Source organism: Lissotriton vulgaris, chromosome 5 (assembly GCF_964263255.1).
Source record: "Lissotriton vulgaris chromosome 5, aLisVul1.2, whole genome shotgun sequence".
Taxonomy (NCBI): domain Eukaryota; kingdom Metazoa; phylum Chordata; class Amphibia; order Caudata; family Salamandridae; genus Lissotriton; species Lissotriton vulgaris.
In genome coordinates, this window is record NC_141693.1 from 710273452 (window position 1) to 710289281 (window position 15830).

A 15830-nucleotide genomic window follows, 5' to 3' on the forward strand; every position below is an offset into this window, starting at 1 on the left:
CTGGCGTCGACCAAGATCCACGCCAGGATCCCACGGGGTCCTGCGGCGTTGGGACCCAAGTCACCTGTGGCGCCGGGGCCGAAGCCGCCTGCAACATAGGGCTGGACCCCCAGTTGGACACACGGGGCCTGAATGCGCACCAGCGGGACTCAACGGCGGGAAGAGAATCCTCATGGCCACAAGGAAGTCTTCGACCTTTGCCGGGGTCGCATTGGGTCCAGGAACCGGATGCGACTCCTTTGGCTTCGGTGGAGCCGCGCAGGTGGCGCCACCCGAACCCTTGGGCAAGTCGCAAGACCGCCGAGGGGAAGTCTAAGAGCGACGATGCTTCTTCGACTTCTTTTTGCCATGCCTCGACTTACCCGAGGGCGAGGACTTTGATCCAGACGATGGGTGATGACTGGGGCTCCGCGACCGGTCCATCGACCTCCTCCTCGGCCGGGACCTCGAACGGCGCGGAGCCGACTGACGAATCTCGAGAACTTATGGGAACGCTCCCGCCTAGCCTTCCACGTCAAGGCCCGGCAGGCAGGGCACGACTTGTCAATGTGGTTGGCCCCCAAGCAGTAGAGACACCGGGTGTGACAGGCGTCACACGGCTTGAAATCGAGCATCCCTACTGTCACCAGGAGTCCAGTCAACTCGGAAAAGATAGACAAAAATGTCCAAAACGTTAGTCAAAAATTTACTAAGGGTAGGTGCTCTTCCCGGATCTGTGCTTGCTGGCGTGGAAAAATGAAGAATGGACATCAGCGCACAAGGGTGGTGTCTATCCAGCGACGTCATTCTAGCAATCACAACGCCGACTACGGACGTGGAGCCGCAGGACGACGCCTACCGATGCTCTGGGGTACTGCTGACGAAAAACTTTCCGGATCCAGTTTGACGCCTGGGTATATTATAAGGTAAGGAATCTAACACAAATGTGTTTATTGAAGATATTACATTTATCTACAGGCACCGAACTCCTTTCATGCCTGCTCTCACTAACAAGTACTTCTACCTGTGGAGCAGAGAGGTGAAGAAAATGTTGAAGGGAGGAAGAGGTAGGAGTCAGAACATTACTGGAATACAATGATAAACATATGAATGTCAGCAGCCCTACATGCCAAGAACAGATGCATACTGGTAAGTAGCATATTCCGTTCGAGGCATGTGGGCTGCTGAATTAATATCTGTGCATAGAATAAATAGCAGTTACCTCCTTATCGGCGGTTGCCCGTGCCAGCTGCATCAGTCTGAAAGAGTTCTGAGAACAGCCTGTCCTACAGCAGCTTGCTGTTTGGAGTGTACATCTACGCAGTAGTGTTTGGTAAATGTATGTATGGTGGTCCATGTGGCTGCTCTACATATATCCTCTAGAGGAATGTTACCCAGGAAAGCCATGGATGCCCCTAGCTTGCGTGTGGAATGCGCTCTTGGGGGAACTGTTAAAGTGCGTTTAGCCTTTTGATAACAGATTTGAATGCATTTAACTATCCACCTGATCTGGAAATTGGGTTGCCTTTATGTTGTGGAGAGAAGGCAACAAACAGTTGTTTAGTTTTGCGAAAGTCCTTTGTCCTGTCGATGTAATACAGGAGAGCTCTTTTGACATCTAAGGTGTGCAGTGCTCTGTCTGCCACTGAGTCAGGGTTTGGAAAGAAAACTGGCAGTTCTATGTTTTGGTTAATGTGGAACTGCGAGATTACCTTTGACATGAACTTGGGGTTGGTGCGCAGCACCACCCTGTTAGCATGGATTTGTAGGTACGGCTCTTGAATTGTGAGGGCTTGAAGCTCGCTGACTCTTCGCAGCGATGTGATGGCTATTAGAAAGGCCACTTTCCAAGTAAGAAACTGTATCTCACAAGAATGGAGAGGCTCAAAGGGGGGTCCCATGAGCCTGGTGAGAACGATATTCAGATTCCAGACAGGCGAAGGAGGGTGTCTGGGAGGGATCACTCTTTTAAGGCCCTCCAAAAAGGCTTTGATGGCAGGCACTCTGAAAAGTGAAAGGTGCGGTCTGTTCTGAAGATAAGCGGCTATAGCAGCCAAATGTATCCTGATGGAACTATACGCTAGGTTGCATTGGTACAGATGCAGTAAGTAAATATGATGTTCTGCGTGGATGCATCTAGCGGATTAATGTCATTGTTAGAACAGTAAATGACAAATCGTTTCCATTTGGCTGCATGGCACGCCCTGGTTGTAGGCCGCCTTGCCTCCATGATGATGTTCATACACTCAGGGGGCAAGTTGAGGTAGCAAACTCTAAGACCTCAGGAGCCAAATCGCTAGGCTCAACTGTTGAGGATCTGGGTGCTGAATGTCTCCATGGCTCTGAGTGAGGAGGCTGGGAGTGAGTCGCAGCCGCTGGTGAGGCACCACTGAAAGTTCCAGGAACGTGGTGTACCAAGCCTGCCGTGCCCACGTTGGAGCAACCAGGATGAGCGTCATGGAGTGCTGCCACAGTTTGCGCGCCACCAGCGGTATGAGTGGGGCTGGGGGAAAAGCGTACGCAAATCTGCCTGACCAGTTCATCCATATCGCATTGCCCTGAGACTGCGGGTGTGGGAACCTGGAGGCGAAGCTTTGGCATTTTACGTTCTCTTTTGTGGCGAAGAGGTCGATCTCTGGATGACCCCACTGCTGGAAGTATGGCTGGAGTACCGAGGGGTGGATTTCCCACTCGTGCATCTGATGACTGTGCCTGCTGAGCAGGTCCACCATCTGGTTGTCTACTCCCGGGAGATGCTCCGCCTTGAGGAAGATGTTCCTTTGAATGGCCCACTTCCACATGCTCTGGGCTAGGTGAGATAGCTGCGGGGAGTGTGTGCCTCCCTGTTTCTGGATGTACTACATGGCAGTCATGTTGTCCGTCCGGATCAACACGACCTTGTTGCACAGGTGCAACTTGAACGCTTTTAGTGCCATGAAGACTGCCATCAGCTCGAGCAGGTTGATATGCATCTTCTGCTGTTGTGTTGTCCATAGTCCCTGCACCGTGTAATGGAGGACATGCGCTCCCCAACCCTGGAGAGATGCGTCCATCGTTAGCACTATCTGTGGGACAGGCTCTTGGAACGGTCGTCCCCTGCAAAGGTTTTGTGGAGTCCACCAATGCAGAGAGTTGTAAGCACGACCGGTCACCAACACTAGGTCTTTTAGATGCCCATGAGCCTGGTTCCACTGTTGTGCCAAGCATTCTTGAAGGGGACGCATGTGCAGTCTCACGTGCGGGACTATGAATATGCAGGATGCCATCATACCGATCAGTTGCATGAACACCTGCGCTGGGAGTGATTGTTGAGGCCTGAACCTCCGAATGAGCAGCTGCATGCTGTCGACCCTGGCAGAGTTCGGCTGCGCTGTTGCCGTGAGAGTGTTCAAGGTTGCCCCTAAGAACTGTCGCACATGGGCTGGCTGCAGGTGAGACTTTGTGTAGTTGAGTGAGAACCCCAGACTGTGAAGGAGGTGAATCGTGAGCGACATGTGGCTGGCACACTGCTGGGCTGACTTGGCCTGAACGAGCCAGTCGTCCAGGTAGGGATAGACGTGAACATGTTGTCTGCGAAGGTGCAAAGGTGCGCAGCCACGGTCGCTAAGCACTTGGTGAATGGGAATGTGGAAATATGCATCCTTGAGGTCCAGGGTCGCTAGGAAGTCGCCCTGACTGAGCAACGGCAGGACCTGCTGTAAGGTTAACATATGAAAGTGTTCTGAAAGGATGTATTGGTTGAGGGGTCTGAGGTCTAGAATGGGCCGCAGGGATCCGTCCTTTTTTGGGATTAAGAAGTACAGAGAGTACACCCCTGTACCTTGTTCTTCTGCAGGCATGAGCTCTATTGCCCCTTTTTGCAGCATGGAGAGTACTTCTTGCTGCAATAAGTGCATGTGCTCTGCGGACATAGGACGGTGCCTTGGGGGTATGTTGGGGGGGGGGGGGGGGGGGGGGTGGAGGTTAGTTCTAGACAATAGCCGTATCGGATAAGTTGTCTCACCCACCTGTCCGTGATAATGCCTTCCCAGACTGGCAGGAACTGCTGGAGTCTTCCCCCGACAGGTGTTAGATGGTCGGGGGGCAGTGACAAGGCGTCACTGTTTGTTGGGAGCGGAGGATCTGGCGTTGTTATTGCCACGTCCTCTGCCTTTGGCGCTGTTCCCACGGTATCCACCTCTGGTATTCTTTGTGTAGGTGGATTGCGTGCTCCCTTTGGTGTACTGGGCCTGCTGTAAAGCCTGTCCTCTAGAGGCTCCCCTATTACCGGAGCGACGAAAGGAACTGCCCCGAAACTACTGAGATTGCAGAGCCCCCATGGATTTGGCTGTCTCAGTGTCCTTTTTTATTTTTTCGAGTGTTGTGTCTACCTCGGGACCAAAAAGGAAGTCCGGGTTAACCGGCTGGTTGAGCAGAGTTGTTTGAATTTCGGGCTTGAAACCAGAGATGCGGAGCCATGCGTGACGTCTTAGCATCACACTAGTGTTTATGGCCCTAGCTGCCGTGTCTGCTGCGTCCAGTGCGCATTTGATGGACGCATTAGAAATTAATTTCCCTTCTTGTATAATCATCTCTGCTCCCTCTTTGTACATATCGGGCAGGTGTTGTAACAACTGTTCTAGTGTGTCGTAGTGCGCCCTGTCGTATCTAGCCAACAAGGCCTGTGTATTGGATATCCTCCAAATATTAGCAGCCTGTGCTGCCACTCGCTTTCCTGACGCCTCCAGAATCTTTGATTCCTTGTCCGGAGGTGGAGCGTCACCACTAGTTTGTGAATTTGCCCTCTTGCGGGCATTGGCCACTACAAGGGAGTCCAAGGGGAGCTGGACTTTGATGTAGGTGGGGTCCACTGGAGCAGGCCTATACTTTTTCTCAATCCGTGGGTTGATAACCCTAGCTTTTGTGGGTTCTTTGAAAATGTCCGCAGCATGCTTGAGGACCCCTTTAAGCATAGGCAAAGTCTTAGTGGAACGTTCAGAGGTGGAGAAAGTGTCAAACAAGAAATCTTCGTCCACTGGTTCTGCATGCATCTCCACGTCATGGTTGAGTGCTACCCTTTCTATCAAAGCGTTAAACGCTGCCGTGTCCTCAGTTAGCGATGTTTTGCGTTGTCGGACTGTGCGTCCGGTGCAGCATGTGGATCATCAGGGTCTATAGTTTGATCTACAGCCTCAGACCACTGTTGTGGTTCATCCTGATCAGTGTCAGCGTGATAAGCGAAGGCCGCTTGACCATAGTCTTCACCCATGTCCTCCTCGCTTTGTGCTGGAAAATATGCCATCTGCTGCGAATAGTCCTGAACGTGCTCAAAGAGAACTGGTGAGGTGGCCGAGTCCTTCTTCCGTTTAAGAGGTATTTTGTAACCCTCCAAGGGATGTTCAGGCGCGATCTTCCGCTTGTGGATGGTTAGCCTGCCTGATTCCGCGTCGATAAAGAGTTTTGACTGGTTGTCGTACGAGGGTTCGTGGAACACAACCCCTTCGGTGGCGGGCTTCGAAGGCGCCGACGACGTCTTGGAAGGTTCGGCGCCTCTGTGGAGTGCGAGTTGCTTCGCTCGAGCCGTTGGCGGAAGACCAAACTTAATCGGAGGCTGTCCGACGGTTTTGGAGTTTGATGTTGTGGTCGATTCGAGCTGCTTCAGCGCTTGAGGAGGGCGCTTGCTCGATGGCGTCGACTCGAGCTCCCGGCGTGTAGCATTTCCAGCCTTAGGCGTCGACGAGACCTGTTTCGGGTCAGCTTTGGCTTTCGGCTCGAGGTGCTTGCTGAGCAGTGGCTTGAGCCCCGAAATGTTCGGCTCGACGGCCTTCTTCGTTTGGAGGCCTTTGGCCATGTTTGTGCGTCGACGTCGACGGCGTCAAGGTGACGTGTTTGCCGGTTGAGCTCTGCTTCGACGCTCCAGTGTCTGAGGCGACAGGTACTTTTGACGCCGAAGGGTTGTCGATAGTCTTTGATTGGACTGGCGTCGACGTCGAACCGACCACCATCTTAAGTAGTTTTGGTTTCGAATTCGGCTCAGTTGGTTTCCGTTTCGATTTAGAGGAATCGACCGATGGCTCTTTAGATGTGTTCTTAGCCTGGCTTGGACGCGGGGCTATAGAACGTGTAGAAAGATCTTGGCTAAGGCCTTTCGGCGATGCCTCGACCTGAGCCGTAGGGAGCGTAATGTCAGTTATAGGCCCGCTACTGCGGTTGGGCCTGGCTCATCACTGGAGTCGTCATCGACGGCTCCGATGGCCCCTTCGTCGTCCCCTACCTAGACGACGTCTTCTTCGTGGACATACTCTTCAGCTTGCTCGTCCACCTTGAAGTTGGAGTCATGCTCCGATGCTGGTTCCGAGTGCTTCTCAGGAACCTCTTTTTCTTCTTCTTCATCATCTTCAACGCCTTTTTCGTCACCGGCCTCAAAGATGTTGACCGGTTCGGGCGCCGACTGTTGCGCCGACTGCCTCGCTGCGCGTCGAAGTTTAAGCGTCTTCTTGGAGCGGAACTTCGAGCAGGCCATACAGCTGGCCTCGTCGTGCTCGGGGGACAAACATTTATTGCACACTGTGTGCACATCGATGTGGGGGTATTTTGAATTACAGACGGGGCATCGTTTAAACGGGCTCAGATCCATCGTCGTCGTAGTCTGGGCCTGTGGTGTCGAAGCGAGAACCAGCTTCCGATTTCCGGTTCGAAGAACTGGAAAGGAACAGGCACCGAACGAGACAATACCGACGCTTTGAAGGCCTTTTGGCCTTAGGAAAGAGTCAATACAAAGTTTCCGAACTAGAGTCGAGAAAGTACATCCGAACCCAATGGCGGAAAAAAACAATCTGAGGATGGAGAGGATGCCCATGCGCACTGTAGTCAAGGGGAAGAGCCACCTATCTCGTGATACTTCGAAAACTCTTCCAGGACAACAATGTGCAATCATCCAGACCCAACACTAGGCGGCGATCTATGCACAGATATGAATTCAGCAGCCCACATGCCTCGAACAAGGTGCTTTACCATTGGCAAACACCTCTTCCCCTGGAACAAAGGAAACAACATTTTATACACAAATAACTGATCCTTAATTTTTAAGAATTTCTGAAAAAATAACTGTAAACATTGGTGCCATTTTTCAGACATGATTTTTATTTTCTAAAATAATCTATTCTGGGAATAGTATATTCTCAAAATATAACTAAACCAGGGAGAACAATTTATACAAGTTTATGAACGTAGCAGATTTTCCAACAGTAACCTTTACCACAAGTGAAAGCTCCTCTATATTACATGTTTATCATGTAAGGACATATAAGTTGCCCTTTCTTACCTGAGTCATCAGCTTGTGTGGACACCTGCAATGCAGAGGGTGGCTTCACTCCAGCCCCAATGCACTCCAGCAGGGAAAAAAGAGTGTACCAGTCACCACTGTCATGGATGTTGGCAGCATTGGTCTTCAACAACTCGTGAAGCCCAAAAGCTACTTGCCGGCTCACCCGAGACAACACATTTGGTTTCATCATCAAGAGAATTCTCAGCGAGAGTAGCACCTGCCAAGAAAAATGTAAAAAACAATAGTGACAGTCTTGCAAAACTAGGAAACCTCAAGGAAAGAAAAATGTACTCTTGTCTGAAAATAATCCTATGCCAGGACAAAAGGCGAGTATTAAGCTCTACTTTCTTTATTGAAACTTTCCAGTACAGGGGTGTGGAATTTAATAAAATATCTACTTGTCCATGGGGCAGTTTGCTTCATAAATCTATTTGTCCTATAACAAAATCCACTTGTCCTTTTTGTGCAACATAATGCAGAGACAAATTATGACAGCAATTTCTTATATAAGAGCTGTGATATAGCCTCTCTCATTATGCCCGGGTCTCATACCAGAGTAGGGTTTGAATACTAGCAATTCCCTTATGTTGCCAGGTTTCTACAGATCTACATACTGGGGCTGAAGGTAGTAGTAAGCAATATTTTCACGGTTAGAATGCCCTTTGGAGTCTGTGCAAACCTACTAAATTGTAAGTTTTAAGTGTTTTCACCAACTCTTCTCTAATATTTCCCATACTGAGAACGATTGAAAATGTACTCCAGATAATGGCAAACTTAAAACTTCTAACCAGGGTTAGGAGAAGAGTGGTTGCAGGGAAAATGAACTTGCAAACACTCAAATTTTCGCATGAGAAAATCTACATAAGCATATTTGCTCATGCTAAAATGCAGTTCACAAATATTTTCCAGGACTACTATCTCTCGGCCAACTTCTGTAAATTCTTGTGAATTCACAAAAGCTGGATATATGCACCTAATCCAAGGACATATATCACGGTGCAATTTTGAGACTTTAGTAATTGGGCCCTTAATGAGGTCTGGCATTAACCATGATCTTTTGTGTTTATTAAGATTCTGTATGTGTATGTATATATATATATATATATATATATATATATGTATATATATATATATATATATATATGTATATATGTATGTATGTATGTATATATATTACCTACTGGCGGTCGCCAGTAGGTATATATAGTTAGGATCTTTTCTCTATGGGATTTTTGAAAATTCTATGTCTAATAACTTTGGCGTTTGTGGACGGAATTGGCTGAAATTTTCAGGAAAATGGCACATTTTGTTTCTGAGCAGCCCCTAATAATTTGTGGGGGGGGGGGGGGTTCGTCAAGGGGGGGCCGAGAAAAAAGGGGGGTCCCAAAACGCGTTTTTCCCATGTTAATTTCCATAGGGCGGTTGGCCTCACTTTTAGCTCGAAAGCTGAATGGATTTGCACGAAACTTGGCAAAATTGTACGGACTGTTAGCCCGATGTGCCTTTGCTAGGTCTCAATATATGTGCTCCAGTGGTTTTTGAGAGATTAACGTTCAAAAAAAGATATATATCTGTGACAGCGCTCCGGGCAGCGCTCCGGTTCGCGTACTTGACGCGTAACGGAACTTTGCGAAGCAAAGCTAATTGGCTCTCCGGTGTCTGTCAACATTCTAAACAGTCCGGAGCGGCCGCCATCTTGTCTCTCGGTAGGATCGAGAGACAAGAGGAGGCCAAAACAAAGGGGGAAATGAAGGAAAGTAGGCAAGGTAGACCCCTTCTGACCCCCTAGGATTGATGAGGGGGATATTATAGAGCCACGCGGGGCAAAAGAAAAAAAAAACTTGCGCTTTTTCGCGGTAGAGGCGCTTCCCGGTACGTTTACCGGGCAGCTAACCGGCAGCGTAACAGGAGTCCGACATATTGTGTTTTTGGAGCGTTTGTTTGCATACCGGGTAGCGTTCCGGTAAGCGTAACAAGGGGAAAATCAAGAGAAACAGTAAAATAAAATTTAAAGGAGTAGATTTCCACCAAACTTGGCAAAATTGTAGGGACTGTTTGTTTGATGTGCCTTTGCAAGGCCTCAAGATATGTGCACGTGTGGATTTTGTCTAATTAAGGTTAAAAAAATATATATATATCTGTAAGCGTGCTCCGGCGCGCTTACGTTACGGGTTTTGTTTGCGCTGCAGAGACGATACGTCACGGTTATGCGATGCGTCATGAGGCGTGTCACGGGCTATGTGATACGTCACGTAATAAAGAATATATTTTACAGCTATAGATATTAGCTTTTAAAAAACCAATGAAATTCACCGAAAAAACCATAGGTTATAGATCATATATAGTTAGGAATTTGCATTTACAAAACCTTGAAAATTCACAGAAAAAAACATAGGTTATAGACCATATATAGTTAGGGATTAGCATTTACAAAACCTTATTTTACTTGCACAAAACCATTGAAATTCCATATATAGTTAGTTGCACTAACTATATATCGCACATCTGCAATCCACTGCTAATGATGTCACATATTACATCATTCATGACATGGTCAGTGACATCACTGATGACATCACTGATGACATCTCAAATGACATCACTGATGACATCACTGATGACATCTCAAATGACATCACTGATCACATCACTGATGATATCATTTATGTGATAATACAATGAACATCTTCAGACTCTAATATAACCTTAGATACAATCAGTATAAACAGACACTCACAGACTGTCACTTATCCATGGAGTTACTCACACACCTAGTCAGTTATGCAAAAAATCAATCACACCTCCATGTCCTCAACTATACAGTTATACACACCTTACTTATTCAAACATATACTAACACATATTTACTGTCTTATACAATCCCTGATACAAGTTCACAATGATCCATACAGCCACTCACACATTCACTGGCTCTTATGCACAGTTATTTATATATGTCAACTCTCACATGGACTGTGTTTTACATATGTACTTACTTTGACATGTAGCACTGAGATATCCATTCACTCACCAATACACTCATGCACACAGTCAACTGTCCATACAGCTGTTTCCACATGCACTTTTGAACCCATACATTTAGTGAATCAACTGCTCACACATCTATGCACAGAGTCATACACCTCCCAACCACCCACACACATACTCAGTCTCCCATACAAATACTTGGGCAACCATTCAATAACCCATATAGTTACTCATATAGCTACTGATTTAAACATGCAGCAGTTTACAGAACAACATATATAATGATGCACAAATTAAGACAGTTTAGCCACTAACCCATGCACTCAGTGAGACACATTTAATCATTCTCTCATACAGTCAGTCATGCACCTACTAAATCCTTCATCCAGACATTTATACATCCACTCATTCTTCAATATGTAAGACATATTTTAACTTTACAGAAACATACAGTCACTGGGTGTTGTCATCAGTGATGTCATTTGAGATGTCATCAGTGATGCCATCAGTGATGTCACTGACCATGTCATGAATGATGTAATATGTGACATCATTAGCAGTGGATTGCGGGTGCGCGATATATAGTTAGTGCAACTAACTATATATGGAATTTCAATGGTTTTGTGCAAGTAAAATAAGGTTTTGTAAATGCTAATCCCTAACTATATATGGTCTATAACCTATGTTTTTTTCTATGAATTTTCAAGGTTTTGTAAATGCAAATTCCTAACTATATATGGTCGATAACCTATGGTTTTTTCAGTGAATATATATATATATATATATATATATATATATTTTATTTTTTATTTTTATTTATTTGAGTTTTATATAGCGCTGGCTAGAACCGGAGGTATCAGAGCACTTTACATAAGGATCAGCGAGTTACAAAGTTAAAAACAGTGTTGCACAATAACATTAGTTACAATAACAGCAGAAAATATAGACATGTCCAAAGGGGTATGTGAAGCAGGGGAAAGGAAAAGGGGGAGGAAAAGGATCGAACCAGGTAGAACCGGTAAGGATGGAGTGCTCCAAGGGGACTAAAAGACAATAGGAAAAATAACAAGCATTTGCAATGCAATAGGTCTCGCATTAGGAAAGTTTGAGCTATTGGTATTGTAAATGACAATTTTTGTATGTATGTGTTGGTTTTGAAAATAGCGATATTAATAGCTTTATCATTTACAATGCCAATAGCTACAACTTTCGCACATGTCACACCTATAGCATTTGTAATGCAATATGTGTTGTATTTCCGTGACTTAGATGTATTGCTATTACAAATAACAATGGCTTTTTATTTGTTTTAATAATGAATACTTAAATAAAAGTTATTGTAATTTATAATGGCAATAGCTAAAAACTTTTTGAAATAACTTTTGTGAAGATTATGTTCAGTGTATTTTATTGTGACGAAAATCCGAGAACAGAAGTGAAATATTAACATCTTTTTGTGACATTTGTAATAAAGCTTGAAACATTGAGAGAACATATTTGAACCAGTTGTTGAATGGTTGCACAGATTGATGCTGTGGTGGCGCTGAGTGATGCTGTTGTGGCGCTGAGTGATGTTGTGGTGGCGCCGAGTGATGCTGTGGCATTCAGTGATGCTGTGGTAGCGCATAGTGATGTGGTGCCCCTGAGTGATGCTGTGGTGGTGCTGAGTGATGCTGTGGTGATGCAATAGAGTGAGGGCGATAGATAGATAGAGGGAGGGCTATGAGATAGGTAGATAGAGGGAGGGCGATAGATAGATAGATTGAGGGCGATCGATAGATAGATTGAGGGCGATCGATAGATAGAGTGAGGGCGATAGAGAGAGTGAGGGCGATAGAGAGAGTGAGGGCGATAGAGAGAGTGAGGGCGATAGATAGAGTGACAGATAGAGCAAGGGCGATAGATAGATAGACAGATAGATAGATGGTTGTGTGTGTTGTGTGTGTTATGCTTTGTTTTGCTATGCTATGTTTTGTTATGTTATGTTTTGTTATGCTCTGCTATGTTTTGTTATGTTATGTTTTGTTGTGTTTGGTATGCTATGCTATGTTTTGCTATGCTATGATATGTTTTGTTTCGCTATGCTATGTTTTGCTATGCTATGTTTTGTTATGTTATGCTTTGTTTTGTTATGTTATGCTTTGTTTTGTTATGTTATGCTATGTTTTGCTATCCTGGTGTGTGGTTGTGTGTGTGGGGTTGTGTGTGTGGGGTTGTGTGTGTGGGTTGTGTGTGTGGGGTTGTGTGTGTGGGGTGGGGTTGTGTGTGTGGGGTGGGGTTGTGTGTGTGGGGGTGTGTGGGTGGGGGGGTGTGTGGGTGGGGGTGTGTGTGGGTGTGTGTGGGTGTGTGTGTGTGTGGGTGTGCGTGTGTGGTTGTGTGTGTGTGTGGTTGTGTGTATGTGCAGTTGTGGGTGCTGTTGTGGGTGTCTGTGGATGTGTGGTTGGGTGTGTGTAGGAGAGTGGGGTCTGCAATCCTATGGTCACCCTAGATTTTTGCTTTTTGCTTCACTGGTTTAAGACTTTCCCTGGCTGTGGGCCTGCTAATCAGACCCACACCCTAGCTGTTCTCTCTCTAAATTGATACATGTACCTTAGGTGCATTTACCAATTGGTACTGGGCCACCTTATCAGTCCCTGTATAGCATACCTTAGGTATCCAGGGCAAAGGTGTAACCAGGGCCTACCAGGGGCTGCAGCATGTACTATGCCACCCCTGGCTGGCCATCCAAATCTGACACAATTGGCTGCACAACAGCTGGGGCAAGGTGGTGTAATCACCCTTTGCTTTAGATAAAGTATCTCTATATCTAACCCTAAAATAGACACATATCTTCCTATCAGTCACTCCTATGGCAGGCCTTAACAATCCTGAAGGCAGAGTGCTTGGAATTATGTGAGATGGTGCTCTGGCATGAGCTGAGCCCGTTTGCAGCTTGCGGAACCAAGTCCTAATAGCTGTTCCATGATAACGCGTACCATATACTCTCAAGTGCATTATAATCCTCGCGGTTATTTGTGAAGTAGTGTGGCTCACTGGTTAGAGGCGGCAGACCCGAGAGCAGAGGACGGCCCGGGACCAGGGTTCGATTCCCAGCGCGGCAGGTTTCTGGACCAGGGTCAGCGGACTCGATAATTCTCTCGCCTCAGTGCCCACTCTGATCAGCGATCACACTCGGCAACTCTGGGCATTAGCTTGCCTCATCTTCACTAACGGCCCCACCAGACCGCCGGGGATGCCTGGTCTCACCCTGGAGATACCCATTAAGGGACCATCTCTCAGGGAAGCCAGTAAGGGTTTCGCAGCGGTCGAAGCGCCTTGGGACCCTCCGGGTAAGTAGTGCGCTATATAAATGCCTATACATTTACATTTGCTAACTTTGGTATCGCATTATCAAAACATGTCGAGTAAGGTGTCATACGAATTGGAATACTAACCCCTCGCCAATTCTGGCGACGGGGTTAGCATTCCACCCTTCTAGAGGGACACGACATGTATGTAACTGTGAACCCCGGTTACAGTTAACTCGAGCCTCAGCATCACAAAATGGATGCTGCCACCACAGACACAAGTCTGACCTCCTGCTGCTGGGAGTCCTTCCAGCGAGAAGGGCTCGGATAAAGGGTTTCCTGTCAGGGGCGGTGCCAGCACCATCCCAGACAGGAATTTGTGTATCCCAGGTAGGCAGGGCTGAGAGGAAGGTGACTGCAAGTGGCACCCCGGTGCTCACTGTGCATATGTCGGCTCAAACCAGTTCCAGGGGCACCCCAGCCCCTGAGCTGGGGAGAGACCGGACAAAGGAGAGGGCTGTAAGGATAAGTTACTTACCTGTAATCCTAGTTCTCTTCCAGGGGTATCCTCATCAAAGTCATAAGCACTGAATATTCCCGCCCATGTGCGGGACCCCGGAAACAATATAAAAATATATATGTATAAAACACATATATCTCGCTCCACATATATGTATGTACATATATCATTTTTCTCACATCAATGCAGCCCCAAAAACTGAGGCTAAACAATGCAAACACATATACATGAACTGCAATTAGTAAGGAATCAAAAAACACATTAGGTCAAAAAACCCTTGAACTTTGTGTTTTAATGAGTCAAACCACTCATAAATCCTGAAAATTGCTTATAAATAGACATTGTTAGCCCTCAGGCTGCATTGCAAAACAATACCATAGAAAATGAAACCATTTTCACAATAACTGGCACTGTGCCTTTAAGGCAGCCCTGACCCCAGGCTTCCCATCATGCCTCAGGGGTGACAGTTAGGTCAGTTGTTCTTTGCATAACCCTGAAGACAGGGCTCACCACAAGATTGAAAACAAAAACAGTACCAAATCTCATTTACCTGGGGAGGCGGGTGGGTTGCTTATGACTTTGATGAGGATACCCCTGGAAGAGAACTAGGATTACAGGTAAGTAACTTATCCTTCTCTTCCAGGGGATCCTCATCAATAGTCATAAGCACTGAATAGAATAGCAAGCCCATCAACCACCTGCAGGTAAATGAGAAGTACATGACCCAACCAATCATAACAGCCAAAAGAAACTCTAGCTGTTAAACAGATTCCTCAGGGAGGCCTGGCCCACCTGGGTATCTGCTCTCGTGTCAGAATCTAGACAGTAATGTCTGGTAAATGTATGGACAGACCTCCAGGTCGCCGCTTTACAAATCTCAGACATGGGTACATCCTGAAGGTAAGCCACCGTGGCTGCTCTACCTCTAGTAGAATGCGCCTTAGGGGAACCCCCTAAAGTCTTCCGTGCCAATTGGTAAGCAAGCTTGATACACGAAACGATCCACCTGGAGATAGAACGTTTCGAGGCTGCATGACCAGTCCTGATCGAACCGTAGTTAACAAACAATTGATCAGACTGTCGAATAGACTTGGACCTGTCCAGATAGAACTTTAAAACCCTTTTCAGGTCCAGAGAGTGTAATGCCCTCTCAGCTGGAGTAGAGGGATTAGGAAAGAAAGTGGGTAAAGAGATAGACTGATTGACATGAAAATCAGACACCACTTTAGGCAGGAAAGAAGGATGCGTTCTAAGCACCACTCTGTTCAGATGAAAAACCGTATACGGTTCTTTAGTACATAGGGCCTGAATTTCGCTCACCCTACGGGCTGACGTAATCGCTATCAAAAAAGCCGCTTTCCAGGAAATATGCTGTAAAGAAGCTTTATGAATAGGTTCAAAAGGTGAACCCATCAATTTTGATAGGACTAGGTTCAGCTCCCAAGGCGGAGCAGGAGGCCGAACAGGAGGGTACACTTTCTTTAGACCCTGCAGGAAATCTTTTACTGCAGGAAGCTGAAAAAAAGAAGTTTGTGAAGGTGATCGCCTATAGGCTGTAATAGCGGCTAAATGCACCTTAATGGAGTTAAACTTCAAACCTGCTTTAGTCAGGTACAACAAGTATGGGAGAACTGCTTCTTCCTGACTTTTTATCGGATTGTGACCATTCTGCATGCACCACATATAGAATCTCTTCCACTTGCATGCATACGAATGTCTAGTGGAAGGGCGTCGTGCTTCTTTCAGAATG

At 46.6% G+C, this 15830-nt stretch overlaps 1 protein-coding gene across 6 annotated transcripts in view; it reads right to left on the minus strand.

The window, feature by feature from the left end:
• Positions 1 to 15830, minus strand: part of GBF1 (golgi brefeldin A resistant guanine nucleotide exchange factor 1) — a 2509897-nt gene that overhangs the window by 652647 nt on the left and 1841420 nt on the right. For all 6 annotated transcript variants that reach the window (XM_086922141.1, XM_086922138.1, XM_086922142.1 and 3 more), the window contains exon 30: positions 7283 to 7502. In XM_086922141.1, the coding sequence (XP_086778267.1) occupies positions 7283 to 7502 (220 nt within the window). The remainder of the gene's footprint in view (positions 1 to 7282; positions 7503 to 15830) is intronic.